Here is a 23,643-nt window from a genome sequence, read left to right as displayed (position 1 = left end):
TGGCAGCGGTGGCGGGGAGTCAAGCCCGGCAACCTTTAACCTCTGTCTTCCTGTTTGTTGGAGCTGCCGACTTCAGCTTGACTTGACAGAGGCATCGAAAGGAGACACGAGAGGACAGAACCTCCTCCTCCTCCTCCTGTCTGGGTCAGAAATCTACTCGGGTCTGAAGATTCACAGCTAACCAGACAGCAACCAGTGACGACATGGACGCGTTGCTTTAAGTAAATCACAGACCTGAACCACACCAGTCCTAAAAAAATACAGAGCTGCCCCCAAATTTTCTAGAAAGCAATAAGGTCCTGGAAATGTTTTAATGTCCAAAAGAAATGCAGCTTATTTGTTGTCTCCTGCTGTCATTGCAGTGCTCTAGAATCAGCCACTGGAGGGCGCCCAACTCAAGGAAAATAAGTGAAACCTTCACAGAATCATTTTCTCTCTTTTACCTTTTTACCAAAAAGAACCCCAGAGTACCTCGTCAATGACGCCAGTGTCAGATGACTACAGTCTAAATCTGTTGAAAATGAAGCTGAATTCAGGTTTTAACATAGTTTGGTGTCATTGAGATGACAAAGAACCAGAATGAGGATTCAGGATCTAAGTGGTGCCTGAACCTGCTCACAAATGAAGATGGTGAAGGCACACATGAGTCAGTATTTTAGTTATGCAGTTGAGGATAGAGACTAAGGTGGACAAGACAGTCCCGGATCAGGTCAAGTTGGGTCGAGTCCTCAGATTTTTGGAGGGGGTTGGTTCTGTCTGAACAAATCTCCTCTGAACACACGTTCTTCTTCCTCCTACTGGAGGAACTAACCAGCACAAGCCTGACATAAAAGAACTCAGCAGACGTCATAAATATTACCACAGCTGTCTTCATGTCATATCAGTGCTGGACTGTGATGTCACAGCTGTCCTTTCACAGTCCCTCAGATGTCCCTGCACTCATGTTTCACTCTGTCCTAACATACAGCATCTCAAGCAGACAAACTGCAAAGTGGAGGAGAAATTAAAGGATGAGCTGGTCTTCTTTTAAGTATTGTCAACAAATCTCTCAACCAAAACCAACAATGTAGTAATCAGATGTTTCAATACTTTCTGACTTCTCTACTCTGTCTGTGTCACTCAGACTAAAGTCCATTTTACTAAAAATGTAAATCTTTTTTTTTTTAAATGGCTCACAAATATAGTTGTTTTTTTACAAGGCTTAGTCATTTCCTGAAACAGCTGGCCACCGTAGTTTTTAGCAAACAGAGGGAATTGTGCATTTGTTGAGGACTATTTTAAGCAGTGGATTAATCCACATTTGGAGCTATTGTTAGTAATTCTGCCAGCAGGATGGTGTGTTTTGAATTGATTCAAAAATAAATTACAGTGTGTATGGTCATTGTAATGAAGTCTCCCCCCCCCCACACACACACACACATACACCCCAGTATCCTCCTACAGAGGACATGACCACAATTCGGAATAGACTGCAGTTATCCTTTAATGACTTCAACTACCCCACAGCCAGGAGAGCCTAAACTACAAACACACTGTTTTGGGTTTATGAAAAGATAAAAATCCAGATGAAAGTCAGATTAAACCACAAACAGAAAGGTCGCTTCATGACAGTTTGTTATTTGTTCTCCTGCTGACTCAGCTTGCTGTATGTTTGGAACCAGGGTTTGAACTGAAGTATGACTAAATGAACTCCTCCTGCTTTTGTTTGATGTCCACACATCTGCCTGTACCTGATGTCGTCCCTGACGTCTGCACTGCCAGTGTGTTTCAGACTCATTAAGTTTCTGGACTGGGCTACTTCCTGGTTTTACAGTGAAAAAAAGGCCCTTCCTCCTAACTTGCCTGGTGTGAACATTACCCTCTCTGTTTTCAGCAAGTCTGACCAGAACTTTTTGGAGTTTAAAGCGTCTGAGAAGAACCTTTACTATAACTGGAATAACAATGTGCCCGAGGAACATTTTAAGACTCTAACACATCACTGGAACTTTCTGAGACCTGCAACAGCAAAGGAACATTTTCCTGAATAAGCTTATTGACTTTCCATGAGCAAGACAAAATATAATCAGTTCTCTGGTTGCTCATTCTGTGCTCTGATCATTTATTGTTGTGCACATTGTAAATATTCACCAAAAGCTTTTTCACCACTGTCAAACAACTGCATTATCTAAAATTCTTTGGTAGATTTTCATCTAACAGATATCTCAATATCTACTGGCCAGCTTTTAAGGAAGCCTTCATATGTCAAAGACCATATGACCTTTTAGCTTTAGGCTCTTAGAAGAGCTACATCACCTGTAGAGAGGCAACATGATTTTAATTCCAAGGTCCACTTACTGGGTTTATTCTGAGGTTTCAATTGCATCTAAGATTGTTCATCAGCAAATGGAGATGGCTCAGGTGTAGTCACATGAACAAAGTCGTGATTTCAGTCATGTGATAGTGGGGAGACGAGTGGGTTACCAAGGGTTACATAAAACGTGTATTTATCAAGACAACCTACTACAAATCTAGCCACATCATATAAAAAATAATAAAACATTTCTGACCTGGTTATATGATGTATGAATATGGGGTAGTCTTTCAGAACACTGAAAACACAAGCATAGCTGTACAATAAACTAGAGGCTATAGTTGTAAACTATAACAAAACAAGGTATTGCCTTTTCAGCATCTCCATGGAAATTAAACAATAACCTGCTCCTGCTTATCCCATCAGCTGGTTACTTATTGGTCCTTCTCCAATGTTCTTTGTAAGCAGTGTGCTATTGACCTTTGTGTTTATTTCTTTACTATTTTTCCACATGGATGCAGCAATAAGCTGTCTCTCATGTAAACTCATGCAAGAGAACAGCGTGCTCAGGAGTCATGTTACTCATCCCAACAATCATGATTGGCTGTAAAGGCGTCACGTGAGAAGATGCGTAAACACAGATGTAAGATCCATGTTTTACTAGCCTTATCATGTCGAAAATTAAGATAACCTAGACTGATTGCAACTACTAAGACTGTCACAAAATCATCAAATTATCGTACATTATGAGGCTTTTGGCATTATTGATCATACATTGTACAGTAATTATTGCACATCTGGCAACAATGACAGCTTCTCCAGCATTAACAAAATATTGATGTTCAAATGCAATTTTTCAACCAACAGCAACACTTGTTGTCATGAGCAGTGAATCTCTGCTATTCCAGTGTACTTTTCTTGCTGACGAAAGACAAAACTATACCAATAATAATTGTAATAATGATAAAATTATTATTAATCATATTGTTTGGTTGACATAGTGTCATATGGTACTTTTTCATTGGTCTGTGCAGGCAAGTCTAATATTCTAAACATGTGAACTTTTTTTTTTTTTTTTACTGGCCTTCACCCTTTACTGAAAACAAGTTCCTGTGGCTACGAGGGAGTCTCACTGCAATGCTTATGGTGGTCCCAATTAAGATTCTCACAATCTTCTCCATATACACTTACTGTGCACTTTATTAGGAACACCTGTACAATCAGTTGCAGCTCTGCTATAAATATAATTATATGAAGTTTATACATTTTCAGTTTTTGTTGACATTGTCTGAAAGGTGATAATCCTACCTTAAGTTTATTATTAAGGTCATAGTGGGTGGTGGTGGGATAATAGAGTGCATTATATTGAAAATTTTCCTAATATTGTGTCCACCTCATTAACAAGCTTGAGGGTGGCATGGTGTTGTATTGGAATACATTAGATTGCACTGGTGTTCCCAAATAAGTGCTCTGTGAGGTGAATGTGTATCATACTGTAGCTGTAATGATTATGACAGCCACTAGGGGCCACTAGCAGGACTTCAAATGCTTACAATCATTGCTAGCTTATATCAGCGGTTTGTGACTTCCATCTAAAATCATCAAAATAATCAGGTGGTTGTTTGACAGTTGTGAAAAGGTTTCACAGAACCAGGAGAAACCATAGAAAACACCACAGACAACTTTACGCAAAGGTGTGCTCCTCTGACAAGACCCTTTGTCCATTCTGTTGCTCTCCACCTTCTTAAAGCTTGTCTTAATGATTATCAGCAGCATCAATAATTCAAAGAGACAACAGGACAGTCACTTCCACTGCTCTGATATGTTTACCAAAGGCCCAAATGCACTGAAAGCATCTGACTCATGCATAGTTTTATATGGCTAAATGAGCACTGAAAGTGTTATGAGGCATGCCAGTTATTGCTATCAGTGCATTTGGGACGTAAAAAGCAGAAACATATTTCATATTCAATAAAAGGCTTTTTTCTAGCCAGAAAACAAGGCATACATTAAGGAATGCTGTGTGGACAAGATCAGAACTCTCAGTTGGCTGATTTAATTATCATTAAATAATGAAAAAGATTTTTATGCCAGCGGTAATTTTCTATGGTTTAAAATGGTCAGTGTTTCCCTGTCTGCCTTCCTGCCTCCTCCTGAATAACTTGAAGCATCTCAGTCTTCCAATATGAAATGAACAAAACCGGTTTAAGGACATTATGTGTGTGTGTGTTTGTGTGTGTGAATCTATGCAGTATTTGGTCTCACGGTGCATCTACACGGTCTCATCAACATGTAACATGTAAAAAAGACAAAGTGTCAAATCCATGTTGATGATGCTGATTTAACCTCCTGAGGCTGTGTAATAATAGCTAAAGCAGCAGCTCTGAGCTGTTCAACTGAACCTCCTCCTGTCTGATGATGTCATCACGATGCAATAATGTACAGATCAGCTGCTCCGCTTCTTTATCAGCAATACAGAGTCTCCATACTAAATTCTGTCTCATTTGTGGGTCAGGTTTCAGTACTGGTCCGAGTGTTGATACTGGGAATGAGTTGCAATACTGGAATGAAGCACACAGAGATACACTGTTGAAACAGTGTTAAAAGTGTTTATAGTGACATGTTAGCAACTTGTTATTTCTGTTCAAACTGTCATCATGTTTGTGTTGAAAAATGAAAATGTGCATGTGTGTGTGTCTGTGTGTGTGTGTGTGCTTGGACTGAACCTCTAACACCTGATTTAATCACTCTGCTTCCAAAATAAAATCTCATTTTCCATAAAACCCAGAGGACATGCAAACAGTGAGTAATTTAATAAAGGTTTTCTTTAGAGACAGTTTAAATGAGCACTTCAGGCAAACTGCTTCACACACACAGGGCTCCTCTCTGAACCAGCCACAGTTGTTTTAACACATCTGATACAGTTGGATTAATTACAACACACACAGTTTAACTCAGTAAATAAATTCGATCAAACATATTTAGCCACTCTTGCTGTGGCTCGAGGGGTCTGTCGCTCCACCATTTTCATCCAGACTAAAGTATCTGTATGTCTATTGACTTGCCATTGAAACTGGCACCAACACTCATGTTCCCCAGAGGATGAATTATAATGTATGACCAAAAACCTACAAAACTACATGACATTCCCATCAGCCTCTGCTGCACTTTGTGTTTAGTGCTAATGAGCTGTTAGCATGCTAACATGCTAAAACCAAAACAATGAACATGGTAAACAAACAGCATGTTAGCATTGTCACTGTGAGCATGTTAGCATGCTCAATATAGCATATGTGGCTTTCTGGGACAGTCTGGATGAGTCTGTTAGCTGTGTGTTAAAGGTGAGTAGCCTTCAATCTTTCTCAGACGTGTTGAAGAGCTTTTTTTTATGTTGACAATGACACAAATAGCAAAATTGTCAGGTTGAGATAATGTATGTTTCTCTCCTCATTTTTATTTCTGTAACTTTGTTTTATTTGTTTTAATTAAAAATTGCTGACTGTCCTACATCAGTCCTGCATTCTTTTTAAATAAAACATCGGACTCTGATACAGCTCTCAAGCATTTAACGTCATTTATACGTTTATGAGATCACATGCGATATTAAAGAGCCTGCACAGATCCGTCATGGTGAAGAGAGTGCTGAGCCAAAAGGCGTAGCTCTCGATTTACCAGTCGATCTTCGTTCCTACCCTCACCTATGGTCATGAGCTTTGGGTAGTGACCGAAAGAACAAGATTGCGGGTACAAGCGGCCGCAATGAGCTTCCTCCGTAGGGTGGCTAGGCTCTCCCTTAGAGATAGGGTGAGAAGCTCAGTTATCTGGAGGGAGCTCGGAGACCCGCTGCTCCTCCGCATCGAGAGGAGCCACATGAGATGGCTCAGGCATCTAATCAGGATGCCTCCCGGACGCCTCCCTGGTGAGGTGTTCAGGGCACGTCCCACCGGTAGGAGACCCCGAGGAAGACCCGGACACGCTGGAGAGACTATGTCTCTCGGGTGGCCTGGGAACGCCTCGGGATCCCCCGGGAAGAGCTGGACAAAGTGGCTGGGGAGAGGGAAGTCTGGGCTTCCCTGCTTAGGCTGCTGCCCCCGCGACCCCGACCCCGGATAAGCGGAAGAGGACGGTACGGTACATCTTGACTTTTATGTAACTTTGATAAGTCAAATGAGACCCTAAAGGTCTACATAATTTAAAAGAGTCTCTTAGGGGATTTTAAAATGTGTAGTTCATTGGCTGTGGTCAGAATAAGTGGATAAGTTGGTAAACTATTCAAGAAAATCAAAATGCATCACTAAAATCCTAGAGTGGACCTTCACTCTGCTCATTGATAGGTTGTGTTTAGGGTGGGATCAACAGGGAGAAGGCCCTGAAGAATGTCCTCTGGTCAAACGCAATGTACTTTATTGCACTAGGTCAAGACCTTAATTCACTCTCTGGCAAACTGCTGGCAACTGTTGATTTTGCTCATCCGCATCCCAGCAAGCAAATAACAATCAATCTATCAATTTATCAATCTTTATTTGTATAGCGCTAAATCACAACAAAGTCATCTCAAGGCACTTTACACATAGAGCAGATTCTAAACCGAACTCCCTTTTAACAGGAAGAAACCTCAGGCAGAACCAGACACAGAGTGGGCGACCATCTGCCTCGACCGGTTGGGGTAGAATTATTCGTTCAAGAATTATTTTGTGACTGGACCGATACCACTTCCTCTAAGGGGTTTCACATGAGACCACCACACTAAGGACCCCCATATGGTTTTTAAAGAATCTCCAGAAACCTTGTTTAACCTCAACAAGTCACATAAAACTAACCATTTACCTTTACAGATTCATGTAACCTCCTGTGCTACTCAGATGGCAAGGGCCCTATTTTTCCTCTCCCGTAACCAGTGGATCTGGCATTTGTATTTGTGTCTTGACAATGTGCAACATCATTCCAGATAACTGCTGCCTACAGATGGCTTTAAAGAGAGTTAACAGTGTAAAGAAAATGCTTTTGTGCATGACAGATGTTGGTAAGAATCACTCATTGATCTTTATTCATTCAAGCAGATTTATGCCACCACCAGAAAAACTGTACAGAAGTGTAAAGATTATTACTTGATTACTTAACTTCATTAACCCTAAAGTAAGAGACTGAAAACAGAAGTCTTTTAGTGTCTGGTCAACCTGTGGGTCAGGTCAACCTGACACACAGGTCATGTCAGCCGACATCAGATGTCCTGGAAACCTAACATCTGATCTCCTTTCGGGATATAGATATGGTAAAACCAACTCTTTAAAAGGGCTTGTTCCGACATCCCCAACTGGTACGACTGTTGACCTTTCGTCTCGCTTGTTGTTCTCACATTTTACCATGATGCACACATATATATGGTTAAGATAGTGATACATGGATTTGATGGTGATATATGGATTTGACCTAATCATAGGATAATACGTGAAACACTGAAACATAGTCTTAGCATCTGTCACTCATGATGGAGGCGAAAAACCTGATTGGCTGTTGAGTTCAGGAAAATTCCTCCATAGCCCCCTCTCATTGGGCAGCCTATTCCAACTTAAAGGATAATTACTGTTTTTTACAACCTGGACCTTATTTCTAGCATAAAATACAATCATTTACTCACCCAGACAACTTTGGTGTCATTTGGAGTCGTTCGGACGAAATTAGCTCCAGTGGAGCGCTGCGTATATCTTTATAATGCGAGTACACGGAGCGCCATAGCACAGCCTCTATATAGCGCATTATCTGCCGCGAAACTAGTTCATTTCACCAATATTATGTTATGATACGTTAGTGTTATTCCCCTCCGAGCCCGTGGTGGCATGTTATCAACATCCGGGGTCTGTAGGTTGATCTACTAACCTCTCTACTAACCTTTTCTTCCGTCTTCTCTCCCAAAGGTTGCATCAGCCATTGTTGTCTTTCATGAAGTCAGGAATTGGGAATAGATCCAAAAAAACAGAAATAGCAGTTTGTGAGATTTCAGCAAGGTTTATAATGGGGCTTTTCCATTACACAGGTCTAAGCACTACTTGTCTCGACTCTACTTGTTTTTGGTACCAGGCATGTCGTTTTCCATTACTTCATAGTACCTCCTCAACGTGAGCGGGATCAAGTCGAGTCGAGCCAAGTAGTGTTAGAACTGTATAATGGAAAAGTGTATGGCTTCACCAGATAAAATGACATAATATTACAGAACATAAGGCCTTTGACCTGCTCTGGGCAGGCGAGTGGTGGATGACACAAGACACAGTCATTCTTAATCCCAAAATTGACATTGCTACATGTTTTACTGCAGCTCTCTGAGCTAGACACCACTGTGCATCAAGGTTATTATAGTTTTTTAATTTTCATTAGTGTTTATAATGTAGCACAAAGTCAAGAGGTTGTGTTACGTAGCACAACAAGCTAACAAAGCTCTAAACTGAACTGTGTTCCCAAAGAACTGCTCTGCTGAGAATTACAATCACTGCTGTTAGTCTTTGGAGGTGTTTCTGCCATCACTGTCTGTAGGGATGAAGTAACATGTCACACAGTGAAGCAGTGTGGCTCATTGAAGTGTTTCTAAAAGTTTTTGGACAACAACAGAACTTTACTGCACAGAGGAATAAGATAGATCATGGACAATACTTATATAAGTAGGATGTGTTCATTGTTGGTTTGTCTCTGAACATGAGATTTGTTGACAATAAGAAAAAATGCAGAAAAGCTTAATCATTTAATGGCTCTTACATAACCGTCCTTTTCTTGTTACCATTAACATGTAGGCACACTATTTAAAAAAAAGGAAAAAAAAGGTTGTTGTTGTACCTCTGGAGTACCAGCCAGAGTTATCCTCACCATTTTGCCCCCAGCTCCCACACACACACACACACCACACACACACACACACACACACACACACACACACACACACAGACTGTAGCTATATAGATATATGTAATTTATTATGGTGATGGAGTTATTTGTTTATTTATTTATTATGTTTTTTTCATGGTGTTCTTATTATTTTGTCCACATCTTTCAGACCCTTCTTGTTTTTGTCAAATGCGTCGTGTTACTTTTTTTCATTTCATTTTTTTATTATTTTGTTGGTGCACCTTTTCTTCTCAGTGGGTAGAGCACCCGCCCCATGTGTCGAGGCTATAGTATTCGCTGCAGGCGCCCCTGGTTCGAATCCAGCACAGAGCAGTCCTATCCTGCATGTCATTCTCCAGTTTCCCGTCTCTCTCTACTGTACATTAAAGGCGAAAAGCCCTAACAAATATACCTTAAAAAAACAAACAAACGGTGGCAGATGGAGGCACATGTTGACTCATGAATAACATTAAATGAAGCTGACACTATATGGACAGTGAGGCAGGTTGATGGGAAGAAATGGGAAGAAATGGAAACAGTTGCCAAACATCCACCCAGCTACAGAACTTCTGACCTTCTACTCTGCAGAAACTCCCTCATATATTTATAATCAACATAGTAACTTTTTCATAGTAACCACAAGGCTGTGACTGAAAATATGTTTCACTCACAGCCTTGGATGGGTAACACAGATGGTGTTGGTGTACTTCTCCTCCCTCTTCTTGTAATTCAGAATTTGCAGACTGTGTCGCTAACAAGAAGTGATGAGTGACCTTTATGCTTGCCACAGAGCCTTGTTATAAGTCTGGACTGTCTCAATCACATTCCAGGAAACTCAAAGTGAGTTTTTTTAAGTAGTTGTGACCACGAAAAATCTGAGTGCAGCTTCAAGATTATCTGAAGAGAAAGAAAAACATTGAGTCAGTCTGACCTGATCAAACTGGTTCTGCTGAGGTCATCAGAGGGACAAGAAACAAGGTGAGAACTGGACTTAACTGGAAACTTTAAACTGGTTTGATCATTTACTGCACGCTCAATACTGCCACTGTGACAATATATGATAAGGTCAGTTAAAATGTGATGAGGCATCTTCAGTTCACAGTGTCTTAGCTGGCGCCTCTCATGAACCAGTAAATCTTGACAACGCCTACAAACACATGCAGCCTTCTCAGAAACACAATAGCAAGGGGAATATGGAACATGTTGAGTTATGAGGACAATTTGAGACCAAATGTCACTAATAACCTGTAGTTTTAATGTCAAACATGTGTATTTTAAGGACTCTACATAACACACCGAACTAGAGGAGAAGAGAACGTTGGTTACTTGAAGCTTTAATAGCCAAACATCAAACACACGTCATGTCCTACCTTCAGTCCTATCACAGCAGGCCTTAGATTAGAGGTCTTCACAAATATTAACAGAGACTTGTGTAATTATTGCTTTGAGCAAACCCAACAAATCATGTCTACAATCCAAGTTGCAAGACTTAGGTGACGAGAGCTTTCTTTTACAACCCTTTACTTTACAACTTGATAGCTTTTTCCATTTCCGCTAATAAAGGGAAAGAATTGACAGTATCTGGGATCCACCGAGGCTTTGAACCCATGGTGAAAATGATTTTTGTTCATCTTGTGTACACAAGATAAAAAATATAAACATTTGGTTCTTTTGGGATTCTGTATTGATATTTTGTCCAAAGAATAAATAAATAAAAACATTGTTAAACTTAATCCCTCCTTACTAAATCTGTCCTAGATGCTGCATCCCATTAACTGCCCTTTTAATCAGTCATGGATCATTTAACTGACTTCTAATTGGTTACATTTAATCTGAGTATTTAAATTAACAACCTTTTATTGACACTTCAAACCTGTGCAAAATGCATTACAAAGGTCCTTAATTACTCCATGAATTCATCCAAATATAAATCTGTTACAAACCCCAAATAAAACCCCAAATAAAAAAATAATAAATAAAATAGATTCATGTAGATTTAATTACAAGATTTAGACCTTTGGAGTTATTATTAGTATTAGTATTAGTATTAGTATTAGTATTAGTATTGTGTATCATGTGATGTATTTAGGTAAAAACTTGACAAATAAATCATATATCACATGAACAAACAATTACTGATAAATAAACTGTTTTCCTAGCTAATCAATAATCACAGTCTTTATTCTTAAAAGTTTCCGAAGATACAAACTATAGTATGTCAGTCAGATTTTTTTTTAGTATTAAGGGGTAAAGTTTATCTTATCTAACCACTAAGCCACCAGGATGCCCCATGACTGACCTTTGTGGGGAAATAGCCTGTAGGGTTAAGCATCAGATCACTCTGTCAAGATTTTAGTTTGTCCATGTGAGTCTACACATGTGATGCTGTGGAACAAATCCCAGCAGCTTCACCGAAACTGTCCTTGAGCGGAGATACACAATATGAACACATTAAAAAAGAAACATTCACCACAAACTGAACATGAATACAGGAGGAGGCTGGGGAGGTTGAAGGAGTTCAACTGTGAACTTATGAAACAGAAAAAAGCATAGCAATATCAGAATAAAAGAAAACATAAGATGAGATAGTAAAACCCATGAAACAGTATTAAAACTAGAACCAGGTGAGATCAGGGTAGACGGTGATATAAAAGTATGTTTTGAGCTTAGATTTAAAAGAAGCCACTGACTCAGCCTGACTTATTTCCTCTGGCAGGGAGCTACAGAGACTCTTATTTCAAACGCTCTGTCCCTCTTATTCTTCAAACGAGACTCCTGCATGAGGATCTCAAAGTAAGAGTTGTGTCATATGAGGATAAAAGAAATGACTAGTGGGTGTGGATGGTGAGCATTGAAGGTAGTTGTGTATGTGAGGGCAACCAGAGTTCATTCAAAGGTTCCAGACAGGCCTTATACACATGTACATGCCTCTCCTTGGAGCTTCTGATGGATCAGGATGTGGACCTGAAGTTATCTCCATATCAGCTTTTTTGTGTTGTTTTATGACCATGTATAAAAAAATCATGTATAAAATTAACTTTGTCTTTTTTTTTGGGGGGGGGGGGGGGGTAATTTCTTTCTCTACCTTTGGGGCAGGACACCAGGCCTTTATTTGAGGTTATTTTAGTGTTATGTCATCATTTCTCAAAATCATATTAGCTGTTTGGTTAAGTAATTCAACCCACTCAGTGTTTTTGTGTTTTTTTATCTGACTTATTTGAGAACATTAATTGAATATGGACTTTTATATGAGAATGTACAGTATAGTATTGTGACTTTAAGTTATATTTTAAATAAACTTTTACCATTTTTCAAGGTGTCAAGATATTGCAAATTATTTGTCAATGTCCTTCAAATACAGAAAATGTACACAACTGGGTAATTTACTTTCAGAAATTACATTATACTGGAAAACTTGCATCTGCTAAGTTATTGTATTAATAAATGCAGCATTTCCATATATTCTCAAATTACAGTGAATAACTACGGTTGTTGTAAAAATGACAGTAACTGGCTGGCAACCCCACTGCTGTCCTCTGATATAAAGTTGCATTTTTTTTTTTTTTTTTTTACAGTGTACCGTGAGTCTCCATTTACAGATCAAATCAAGCTTATCTTAAGTCAAGGCTTTGTTGATGTCCTGGAAGGAAATGAAGCATTACAACACAACAAGGAAAAGAGCAGAGAGGAAGGAAGAGAATACAGAAATCAATATAGTCTACAGATAACAATTGAAGCTAGAAAGCTACAGCATATATAGTGTTAGCAAACACAGGCGCTGTCTGCGAAATGCAAATCATGGATGTGAAATGTTCACGTTTCTGGACAAATTCACATAATATAAGCACCTGTGATATGCTTCTGATATTTAAAGTGTGCAATGTTGACCTAAATGCACTTTTTTTGTAATGTATTATTATTCAGTAAACTTCGTAATGTTATATTTTTAGACAGTAAGGAGAAATAATAATAAAAATAAACTCACAGGGAAAGAAAGATAAAGGTTAAATCCATGTACATTATGTAAGAAGTCTGTCTAAGTCTAAGAAGACTGTTCCTGTTAATCAGTGATCAGATAGAGTTTTTCATGGTTGGATTTTATTTCACATAGTTTTCAGAACCAGTCCAGTTTTGAATCTGACTGTATGACTTTAGAGCTTCTGCTTATTCTCTATACACCCATCAGGACACACAGTTACAGTAATAATGACTTTTTCCTTTCAAAGTGAACACAATGTTTCTTCTCCCTCAGCCTTCTCTTTCTGTGATACGAGGTGAGTTGTTTGTTTGTTTTTTCTACATGAGGAGTTACGACAAGTAGTTTCAATAAGAACTTTTGAGAGGAAGAGGAGGAGAATCACAGGAGAAGGAGGATGAGAGGGGGAGCAAGAGAGGTGGAGTCCTTTTTTCTTGCCAGGATAAAGGAGGTGTGAGGCCACAAAGAGATCCTGCAGAGAGGCACTGACACTGCTGTGACAGGAGCATTCATAGTTTTAGTATAAGTGATATGTAGTATTTGTACTTATTATAGTAAGTAGAATTTACAGTGTTGGGAGAATTGTTATAAGGAGAGAACATATGTTTGTAATATTATAAGAAGTAATATTATAGTGTAATAATCATAGCAGAGTAGTCATAGCCTAATTGTCATAGTTCCCTCAGTAGCGACAGTAATCATTATCATCATCGTAATACTGTATAGAATAGAATAGAGTACAATGCAGGACTATGAGCAGACAGTGTCATTCCTGGGGACCTGGGGCCCGTTCCAGAGGAGGATCTTCTTCCTGCTCTGTCTCACCTCCATTCCATGTGGATACAACCTCCTGTCCGTCATCTTCCTGTTGGCTAGTCCCACCCACCACTGCCACATCCCTACCCACAGCAACCTGAGCCAGGCTTGGATCCAAGCCAGCATTCCAGTACAGGTACAAGAACTGGAATCAGGGTCTGTTCAAACTGAATGATTTTGATAGTGATTGATTGAAGTGAATGAAACTGACTTGGATTTGCAAAGTGTGAACTGATACAAATGATTATTACATATGACAATTCAGCATTTATTATCTTTTCCATTTATTAACCCGTTTCTCACCCTAATTTAATGTACTATTGTCTTCCTTTCATGTACTTGATCCACACTTGAAGTGGCAATAATCAATATGTGTGTAATAGCAACCGTTCACATGACTGCTTATATATGAAAGGGGTCACCTGTAGTCATACATCCACAGAAAGCGATTACCCAACACTCTGTAGGTCCCCTCGTCTCTGGAACTTAATAGAATGTAATAGAAAATACACTGTACACTACCAGAAAGTGGAGCATTTGGTGGTGACCAAACCAGATCTAAGAAAAATTGGGAACATAGAATATTGCACGCATGTATAATAAAAATATGATGCTGCTTTCTTCACAGTCGAGTTCACGTCTATACAGACCTGCTGCACGTGTAAAATATCATTCAAATATGTGATGAATAATCGGTGAAAACTATACTGTATGCATCTTCAGACGCTGATGCAAAACTTGGTAGGTTGATAGGTTTTAATTAAGGAGAGTTACAAAGCATGAATGCAACCCTGACCCATCTATCACTGGAATCTGAAGCAAAAAAAATCCCAGTCACACTCCCAGTGGACTCTGGTCATGTAGATAGTTTTAGGTTGTTTTTTTTATCTCATGTTATACTCTGCTCAAGCTTTGTGATCACCACCAACTGAACTCTCATCCACACTCCAATATGAGGGACATTAATGAAATTTTGTTTGTGGTGTACACAGCATTGACATTACAGTAATATTGGGATTAAGGTGAAGTCATTTTGCTTTATTCATTACTTTTTGGTTATTTTAATGTACAAACTAGCCTTGTTGAAAGAAAGGGCTTTTTTTAATCAGTCTCACGTGTTATACAGGTCAACTGTGATAAAAAGAAATCTGTGATAAAATCTCTTTAAATCCATTTGAATGCTGAGTCCTAAGGTTTTCAAATACTTGTAAATGTGGTCAGCAAATAATTTACTGTATAGCCTCGTAATGTATCCAGCATGTGATCCGTGTGCTGGTTAGTACTGGACTAGTTTGAACTCATGCGGCCTACCTCCCTAGGCTGTCTCTGCAGGGCAGGTGATATAATGATGAGTATGTTTTGTGTCAAGCATGTGGGCGAGCAGCAGGAGAAGAGCAGCTGTAACCGGTACGAGCTGGACCTGGTCCAGAACCTTTCTGCACTGGGTTACACACCCAACCTGGAATATATCCTGAACCTGACTGAACCAAGTTCAGATTTCCTCCTCTCCAGCCTAAAGCAGGAGGGCTGTAAAGATGGATGGACCTACAGTGCTGAGCACTATCAATCTACTGCAGTCACCGAGGTACTGAACCACTGCTGTTGCTCTTGTTATGGACTATTTATATATTGTGTTTTTACTGAATTCAATATTAGGAACCTCCCTTTCACCACCCACTTTGTGTTACTGTTTAGACTCCAGCATGCTAAATAAGAATCCAGACTAGTCAGAACAGCTTTTGTCTGTAAAACACTTGGACGTTGTGACCTCTCACAGTGGCCACCAATCATTGATTTGCCTCAAACAACTTTAGGAAGCAGCCATGAGAAACTGGATATGACTGGATTGGTGTCTCCTATGTTATATCATCAGTCTGTGTGATGTAATGCCATAGCTTCAGAGGCCAAACTTCTCCATTCAAAAGGACTTTAAATTCATTTCAGAATCAGAAAATTATTAAGATGTGTGTCCCGCACTGTCAAATACTGTATGATAACAGATGACCCAATGATAATCCATTTACGCTCATAAATGTAAATGAAAGCACAATATTTAAGTCCCTCATTGTATTTCAATTGTGTTATGTGCTGATGATTAACTTTTTCCATAAAGTACATGGAAAAAGAAGAAATGTTAACAAATTATGGATGGTGATAAGAGAGCTACTAGAAAATGGAAGACATTTCAGCTTCAGTGTGCAGAATGATGTGTGTGCAATTTCAACCCTAGAGAATTATTGTTGACTTTTATCCAAACATTTTAATTTATATGTTGCAAATCAAGGAAGTTACTATATATGGCTAGTCTAGGGTAAAACATTTACCAAAAAAGTATATATGAAAACTCCACATGGTTCTGCAACTTCACAGAGAGGCATGGAGAGGCTATTTTAGATGCTTATGGAAATTACCAAATATAGTTATTCGCCCCATAAAGGGCTGTTTTCACATACATCTGCTGAAAGTTGAAAGTTTCTTTGTGTTCACCTTAAATCTGAGTATAGGGGCGTGTACCTACGAGCATGATTTTATGACATCATAACTAGTTTGGAGCCAATCGTGGTCCATTTTGCAATTTACACATGTGCAATGTGGAAACTTGAAGCCTCCAGTGCACAAACACTGAGAATAGACTTTACAGTGAAGTAGCAGAGATCTTTTGTCCAGCTGTTAAACATCATGAATGACTCTGTGAATACATGAAAAGACTGAAAGAAACTGTAATAACTGCTGCTGTTTTAAAAGCAAAGCGTGTTTGAACAGTATGCATATGTTTTATGTTTGTTATATTATTCCATATTGCATTTTTAGCTGTTTTATCCAGTTTATGCTTTGATATCTGCTACAGTTCCTTGTGTCCCTTGTCTTCTAGTTTAATCTGGTGTGCAGTGACCAGTGGAAACAGCCTCTGACCTCTCTTGCCTACTTCCTGGGTGGATTGTGCGGATGCTTCATCTCTGGACCGATCTCTGACCGGTACATTACAGTCTATTACAGTTCAAACTGTCTCCCATGCTTGTCTCAGCTACTAAAGAATCAGCAGATATAGAACATATTGCCATAACATATCTTACTAGTTGGAACTAACAGAGCACTGACAAAAGAGATGAGATTCTGTTACACCACATGGAAAATGAAACTGTTGGAAAAGTTGTGATGTCGTGTTTGCTGAAAGGTTTTAATGTTAATCCTAAATTCTAGATACCTACACCATATATCTACCATGCACTTTCCAAATCAATTCAACTTTCATGGACTACCATTGACTTGGATGGCCACCATGCTAACTACCAACAATGTCTTCTCTTTTCTTTGACATAAATTTCTGTACAGAAGACCATGTTTCTGACATTCTATCTTGTTTTTTACTTCAGGTTTGGCAGGAAACCTGTTGTCTTTGGTGCCGCCTTCATGATTAGCATCTTCAGCAGCGCAGTGGCCTTTGCTCCATCCTGGCCCGTCTTTATTGTGCTCTTCTTCATGCTGGGCCTGGGACAAATCGCCAGCTACATAGTTGTATTTGTTTTGGGTATGTGTGTCACCTCTGACTTTTAATCTCCTTTCCACCTGTTGCGTGCTTACTATTATTGTTCAGAAATTCCATCTCCTTTATTTTGGACCTCATAGACATACAAATCCAGTGCCTTCAAGCCAATCGAGAACTTTTCAAGAATGAAGAAAAAATTATTGTTCGCTTGTCAAGCTTTCACGAACATGGTTGATGTATTTCTACTTACCAAGGCATTATTATTTTATACTTTACTCTTATACTATTTTCTTCACAGGTTCAGAGATCTTGATTGGTTCCACTAGAGTCCTCTTCTCCAACCTGGGTTTGCCATTTGTCTATGTCTTTGGTATGATGCTACTGCCTGGCACTGCCTACCTGGTTAGGAGCTGGAGACACCTGTCACTGATCATGGCCGTGCCTGGCCTGGCCTGTTTACCCCTGTGGTGGTAAGATGACCCGATTACACTAGTGGGATATATCTGCATACCTTATGAACTATTCCAGCTATATTATTAAGGATTAGTTCATTTGCAGGTGACATTTTCATAACTAGACTTTCAGGAAAAGATGAAATATGTCAGGGTCCACTTACTGATGAATTTGTCCAACTGTGATGTCTCTCCATTTTGTACATTCATGGACTCCTTTAAAACCTTTATTTCATTTGAAATGGAGAACTCGTGTAGGATGCTAACACAAGGGGCTCTGACAAAAACATGCAGGGTCATTCTGCACAAAAGTTGAACCTGTTGCAATATTTTGCCACATTGCAATGCAACTTCATTAAAAACATGCACATTCCAGACAGATTATGTTGTACCATGGACACCATATTTTAGTTGTTTACCTCCTAATCGCTACAACATAGACTGCTACATTTTTTTTCTGTGTGTCTGATAAGCTTTAACACTGGTGTTTCCCATCCACACAGGAGCATAGCACCTTGCCCACTTTGTAACACCTCACCCAAGGAACGCAACTTTATATCCTGTTTTCACTTTATTGTGCCTCCTGCACATACTCAAAACTTAAACCCAAGTACACCAAAGTACAAGCCAAAGCACCTTGTACATTTTTCACAAATATTCACTGTGTTTCTCAGATAATTTCCACCATAAATGAATGAGGATGAATCTGTATAACACACAGATGGATTAACCGATGGATCCAGCTGGATGATCTACTATATAGTCATTGCTGAATTTTTCCCCAAACCCATCCATCTAATAAATTATAAAGGATCTACACTGCCAGTCAAAAGTGTGGAAATAAATGGGACGAGGTGTCCAAACTTTTGACTGGTACTATACTTTTATGTTTGTCTGTCTGTCCACCAGGCTGATTCCAGAGTCTCCTCGTTGGTTGGTGTCTCATGGCCGTTCGCAGGATGCGGAACGTGTGTTAAGGTTGGCAGCTCTGGAGAACCGAGTGGAAGCTCCACATGTGATCTTCCTCTCTACCAACGTAAGGACCTCTCATCTCTGCCCTGTCCCACACAGTAAAGAACAGTGACCAATGAAGGTTCTGTCTCTCCACAGACTGAAAAAGCAGCTTGCCAGAAGTCTGAATCTGAGTCCCTTACCTTCCTGGACCTGCTCAGGACCACAAACATTCGATGTATCTCAATCATGTTGTGGCTCATCTGGTGAGTTAAAGCACTTGGGATTCAGGAACCTTTCCCTCTTTTTTCCTTGCTAGCAGTAACACATTTTTTTTCTCTTGCTTTTGCAGGTTTTCTATGAATGTCAGCTACTTTGGATTGTCATTCAACATGTCTGGTCTCTATGGCAACCCCTATCTGAACTACTTTCTGGTGACAGTTGTTGAACTCCCAGCATATGCTGCCAGCTGGCTGGCAGCACGTAGTCTTCCTCGCCGCATTTCGTTCATTAGCTTCTCCCTGGTGGGGGCGCTAGCAGTGCTCCTCATCCAAATCACTCTGCACAGTGAGTAAAGCCAGCACATGCTACTCCTCCACTGCTCTCTTTCTTAGCTAATATAAATGTCTTATATTCTCTTCTAAACATAGCTATCTAAGAATTAAGCAGACAGTAGTGATGGTATAATCAAAGCAGATACTCCACACAGCATTGACATGCAGGCTCCTTTTTTTCTGGAGGATATTTTGACAGTTTCTAAGTATTATGCATGCCGGCTCACTGTCACATTGTCACGGCTTACTAATACACCTGAATAGCACAGAGCTATTGTTGGGGTGCCCTGGTGGTCTAGGCGAGTGTGAACCACAACATTCTTGGTTCAAGTCCAGTTGGAGACCTTTGATGTATGTCACTCCTCATCTCTTTCTTTCCTGGCAACTTCCTGCTGTCAACTATTAATAAGGGCATTAAATTAAAAGGAGAACAATGGTGTCACCAATGTTGTCAGTAACATCAACGCTTTCCTGTTATGATATGTCAATCTGTGGTGAAAAAGTCCTTTGCTTCAACACACTAAAAGTTACATGATCACACATAGGAAGCCTTGTTACGTCACACAATAATGTGCTACTTGTGAATACAGGATGTGTCAGTTTGCCACAGCTGCTGACTGTTTAAATTGTGGTCAGTTTTTATCTTTATTTTATCTAGCCTTTATTGAACAAAATATCAAGAATGAAAGCTACAGTATAAGACCATTTACTAAATCACGATTTTGTCACTAGCTCACAAATCCTATTCCCTCTGTAGGTTATCCAGTTCTGACCCTGTCCCTAGTACTGCTGGGTAAATTTGGGGTTCTGGCCGGCATCGGGGTGTTGTACAGTTACACTGGTGAGCTGTCTCCTACAGTCATCAGGAACACAGCAATGTCATCCTGTGCTACGTTCTCCAGAGTGGGTTCCGCTATTTCCCCATACCTGCTGCACCTGGGTAAGACCTTTCAGTTCATACTTCATAGTGTGAACAGTACAGGCTACATACAGTATAACTTAATCACTTCAGTCTAACTCACTTTATCCTTAAATAGGATTTGTTTTAACCAGTTTGATCTGTGTAAAGTTCTTATTTGCAATGTCTTTTGGTCTTCAGAAAATCAGAAAATGTGCTGTTGTAGCAGCAGCAGCAGCAGTAATAGTAGTTGTATTAATAGTAGTAGCATGCCACACAGAATCAGTAATGTTATATTGTGTCGTCATGGTTTTGTGAGGTTGTTCTACTCATGCAGCCAGGGCTGGCTTTTGGTGTCAGGAGACAAATTTTCAAATGATATACCCTCAGTTGTCCTTGGATGTAACTGACGATACAGACTGTGTCAGCTTTATTTGCTGAGGTTTGGAGAAATCTGTCTCCAACATTCTGTATAACCCACTGACCAGACTGGGGAAAGATTTCATTTGAATAGTGAAGAAATTGTCCCTAAAACTGCTGACTGAGGTGAAGTCAGAAATCATCTGAAAACATTGACAAAAAAAAAAAAAAACTCTTCATGGACAGACACTAATAGGGGTATCGAACAATTCTTGTAACTATAACTGACTGGTCTAAGCATGGTCTGATCTTGTTTTGTCCTCAGATGTGTTCTATGAGTTCCTGCCATGGATCATTGTCGGTGCTCTGTCACTGCTCAGTGTTATACTTTGCATCTTCCTGCCGGAGACCTTCAAACAGCCGCTACCTGACACCATCCAGCAGCTGCCGTCCATACAGCGGTCAGTCTGTCATATCACACTGTTGGCTGTTTGTATGTGGGTTTGGGGGGGGGGGGGGGGGGGGGGGGGGTATGCTGTTTTCCAGAGGCAGGTTTAGCCTGCCTCAGTTCATTCATACTTATTATAACAGCCTTATTTTGCTGTTTTATGCGTTCAGCCATATTGGAGCTATATTAAGGTATTCCAACATTTCTTGCTGTTGCTTTTCCAACCGCAAACTAATGGGTGGCATTTATTGTTAAAAATCTATGTGTTTCAACAAAATTAGCAGAGATTTTTTAGTGGTACTATTCTTTAATAAAAGTTGTTATACATATATACACCTTATATTAGCCTATTTGGTCCTTGGATCATTTCAGATACTGTATGAAGGAATAGTACAAATAGCCAAAATGTGAAGGCCTTCTGTGGTTTGAGCAAATAACACACTGTGAACACATCAAACACAGGCTGTGTGGCTTAAAACCTCATGCTTATTTGCAAAAGATGTTACAGTAAGAGGCAAACAGAGTAGACATAAAAAAGAGCAAACACCTGTCACCGAATAACCAACAGAGAAAAAATAAAATATACATGTATGAAAACATACAAAAATCTATAACATATCTGATGAAAGTCATTAAACAATATGTATGTATGTAAGCTATAGTAGGCACAGTCTAAATAACACTCTCTTCATCTGGCTTCCAGGTTCAGGTGGCCATGGACCTCCACTCCTCCTCCAAAGGATGATTTGAAATCATCTAAAGACCAGACAACAGCACTTGAGGTCATCTGCACGACTCGCCTATAAGACTATTTGACGCACAAACAGATAAAAAAGAATACCACAGACAATTCTGAAACTGCCAAACACAGCAAACCCATGTCATACTTGAAAAATGATATTTGGTTGGGATGATGTTGTTGCATCATGTGTCCACCAGATGGCAACATGTGAACATTGAACGAGGACCCGCAGAGCCTCTAGTGATGCATTCACTGACACCTTGGTGATGATAACAACAGTTTATAGTCTTTCTATACAGTGGGGAAAGAGTGCTGAGACAATAAGCAAAACTATGGCATAGCTTTACTGAAAATTAAGACTTACAGACTGACTGTAACTCACTAGTTCTTAACACCACATCTGGCAGAACTTTTTTTAAATCACACAGCAATTTACTTCATTTGCTGTAGATTTAGTTTACTGTATTTCTGCTCATGAATTTGAACACTGATGTATTTGAGATAATGAACATGAATGACATTAATTAATGTAACAATCAGTTTCGGCATGAAAAACGTGAAAGAGGACAGATATCGGAATCATAAACATGAAGTTAAGGTGAATGCGAAAGTTTATTTTACTGTGTGAATCCTGTACAGACTCAAAGGGGTAAACTTTATCTTCCTCCTGTAGCAGCAGCAGTAGCAGTGCTGCATCAGAATTTAAATGATTACATAGACTTTTTTTTAGTTGTGTTGTGTTTATACATAATATATGTTTGCTTTTGACCACTGTGATGAATAAGGACGTGTATATATTTAATGTTATTATAATAAATCACAATTGAAAATACGTTGATAATAAATAACCAAACCTCAATGTTCATCATTTAATGGACACTGATAGAAAACTCAGAACATTGTGTCTTTCCATTAACTCTTGTACAGTGTCATCTATTGTTGTAATATGATGTTTTATGATGCATTTTTGATGCATGAGTTGATCATTTAGATACAGACCACAGTGACTTGTGGATTTTAAATTCTACTATCTACTCATAGTTTTTCCTGCCAATAAATAAACTGTTGTTAATGAATGATGCTTTCCCATTTCTAACTTTTAATGCTTAATATATCGTGTTGTTTAGCATAGCTAAATAAATAATGCCATATGATAATTGGAAGGCTTCAAATAGACCCTGTGATCCATACTGTGATTGGCCCCAGAAAGAGGCCGAATTGACTCCTAAAATGGGCTGGTGGTGATGTATTAATCAAATTCCTCCCAGTCTCCTCTCCTAAGTAGAAATGACCATTCCAGGTATGAATGACAACAGCATCAGTGGTAAAGGGCAGGGAGAGAGCCATGTGGGTTCATGCCAGCCACTGTAAGTGTGTGTACCAGTGTGTAGGATCCATACTAAAGATATACATGTGTACAAAAGCCAAAAATGGTGTGGACCAAAAACATCAGCCTTATAAAATCACAAGTATGCATCAATGCACTTTTTTCTCTTCATAAATCACAGCACACCAGGTAATGTGTGCATGTGGTTCAGCCTTGACCAATCACTGTTGAGAGTCAGTTATGTTTGTAATCCAAAACAACCATTTACAACTTCAACAGACATTCCTGATATCATAGCACCTAATGGTTTATTGTGTCAAATGCTTTATTCAAATCTCTAAATATGGTTTCAACCACATCTCCTTTATCTGACAAGCATTTCATTTGTTCAACAAAATAGAAATTTGCAGACTCTGTAGAGTGGTGTGCTCTAGTTGGTTAACTCAGATTGATGTCTTGTCTTAAAATT

At 39.3% G+C, this 23,643-nt stretch overlaps 1 protein-coding gene across 1 annotated transcript; it reads left to right on the top strand.

Moving 5' to 3' along the window:
* Positions 1–13,881: 13,881 nt before the first annotated feature.
* LOC128367878 (organic cation/carnitine transporter 2-like) lies at positions 13,882–21,911 on the top strand. The gene is made up of 11 exons (XM_053328551.1): positions 13,882–14,091; positions 15,325–15,540; positions 16,828–16,931; positions 17,330–17,484; positions 17,741–17,912; positions 18,804–18,930; positions 19,005–19,111; positions 19,198–19,412; positions 20,157–20,339; positions 20,983–21,118; positions 21,809–21,911. Exons 1-11 carry the CDS (start codon positions 13,882–13,884, stop codon positions 21,909–21,911), a joined length of 1,728 nt encoding a protein of 575 aa, XP_053184526.1.
* Positions 21,912–23,643: the final 1,732 nt, after the last annotated feature.

This window comes from Scomber japonicus, chromosome 11, assembly GCF_027409825.1.
Source record: "Scomber japonicus isolate fScoJap1 chromosome 11, fScoJap1.pri, whole genome shotgun sequence".
In the NCBI taxonomy this organism is placed as follows: Eukaryota; Metazoa; Chordata; class Actinopteri; order Scombriformes; family Scombridae; genus Scomber; species Scomber japonicus.
Note: the sequence above shows the minus strand (reverse complement) of the source record. Positions and strands in the feature narration are given on the sequence as shown.

Bases quoted from the DNA above. Each gene is read 5' to 3' on its own strand.
- LOC128367878 (XM_053328551.1), top strand. From the start codon at position 13,882: ATGCAGGACTATGAGCAGACAGTGTCATTCCTGGGGACCTGGGGCCCG. The intron at 19,413-20,156 runs GTGAGTAAAGCC...TTCCCTCTGTAG, and splicing joins CATCCAAATCACTCTGCACA to GTTATCCAGTTCTGACCCTG. The intron at 20,340-20,982 runs GTAAGACCTTTC...TTTTGTCCTCAG, and splicing joins CCCATACCTGCTGCACCTGG to ATGTGTTCTATGAGTTCCTG.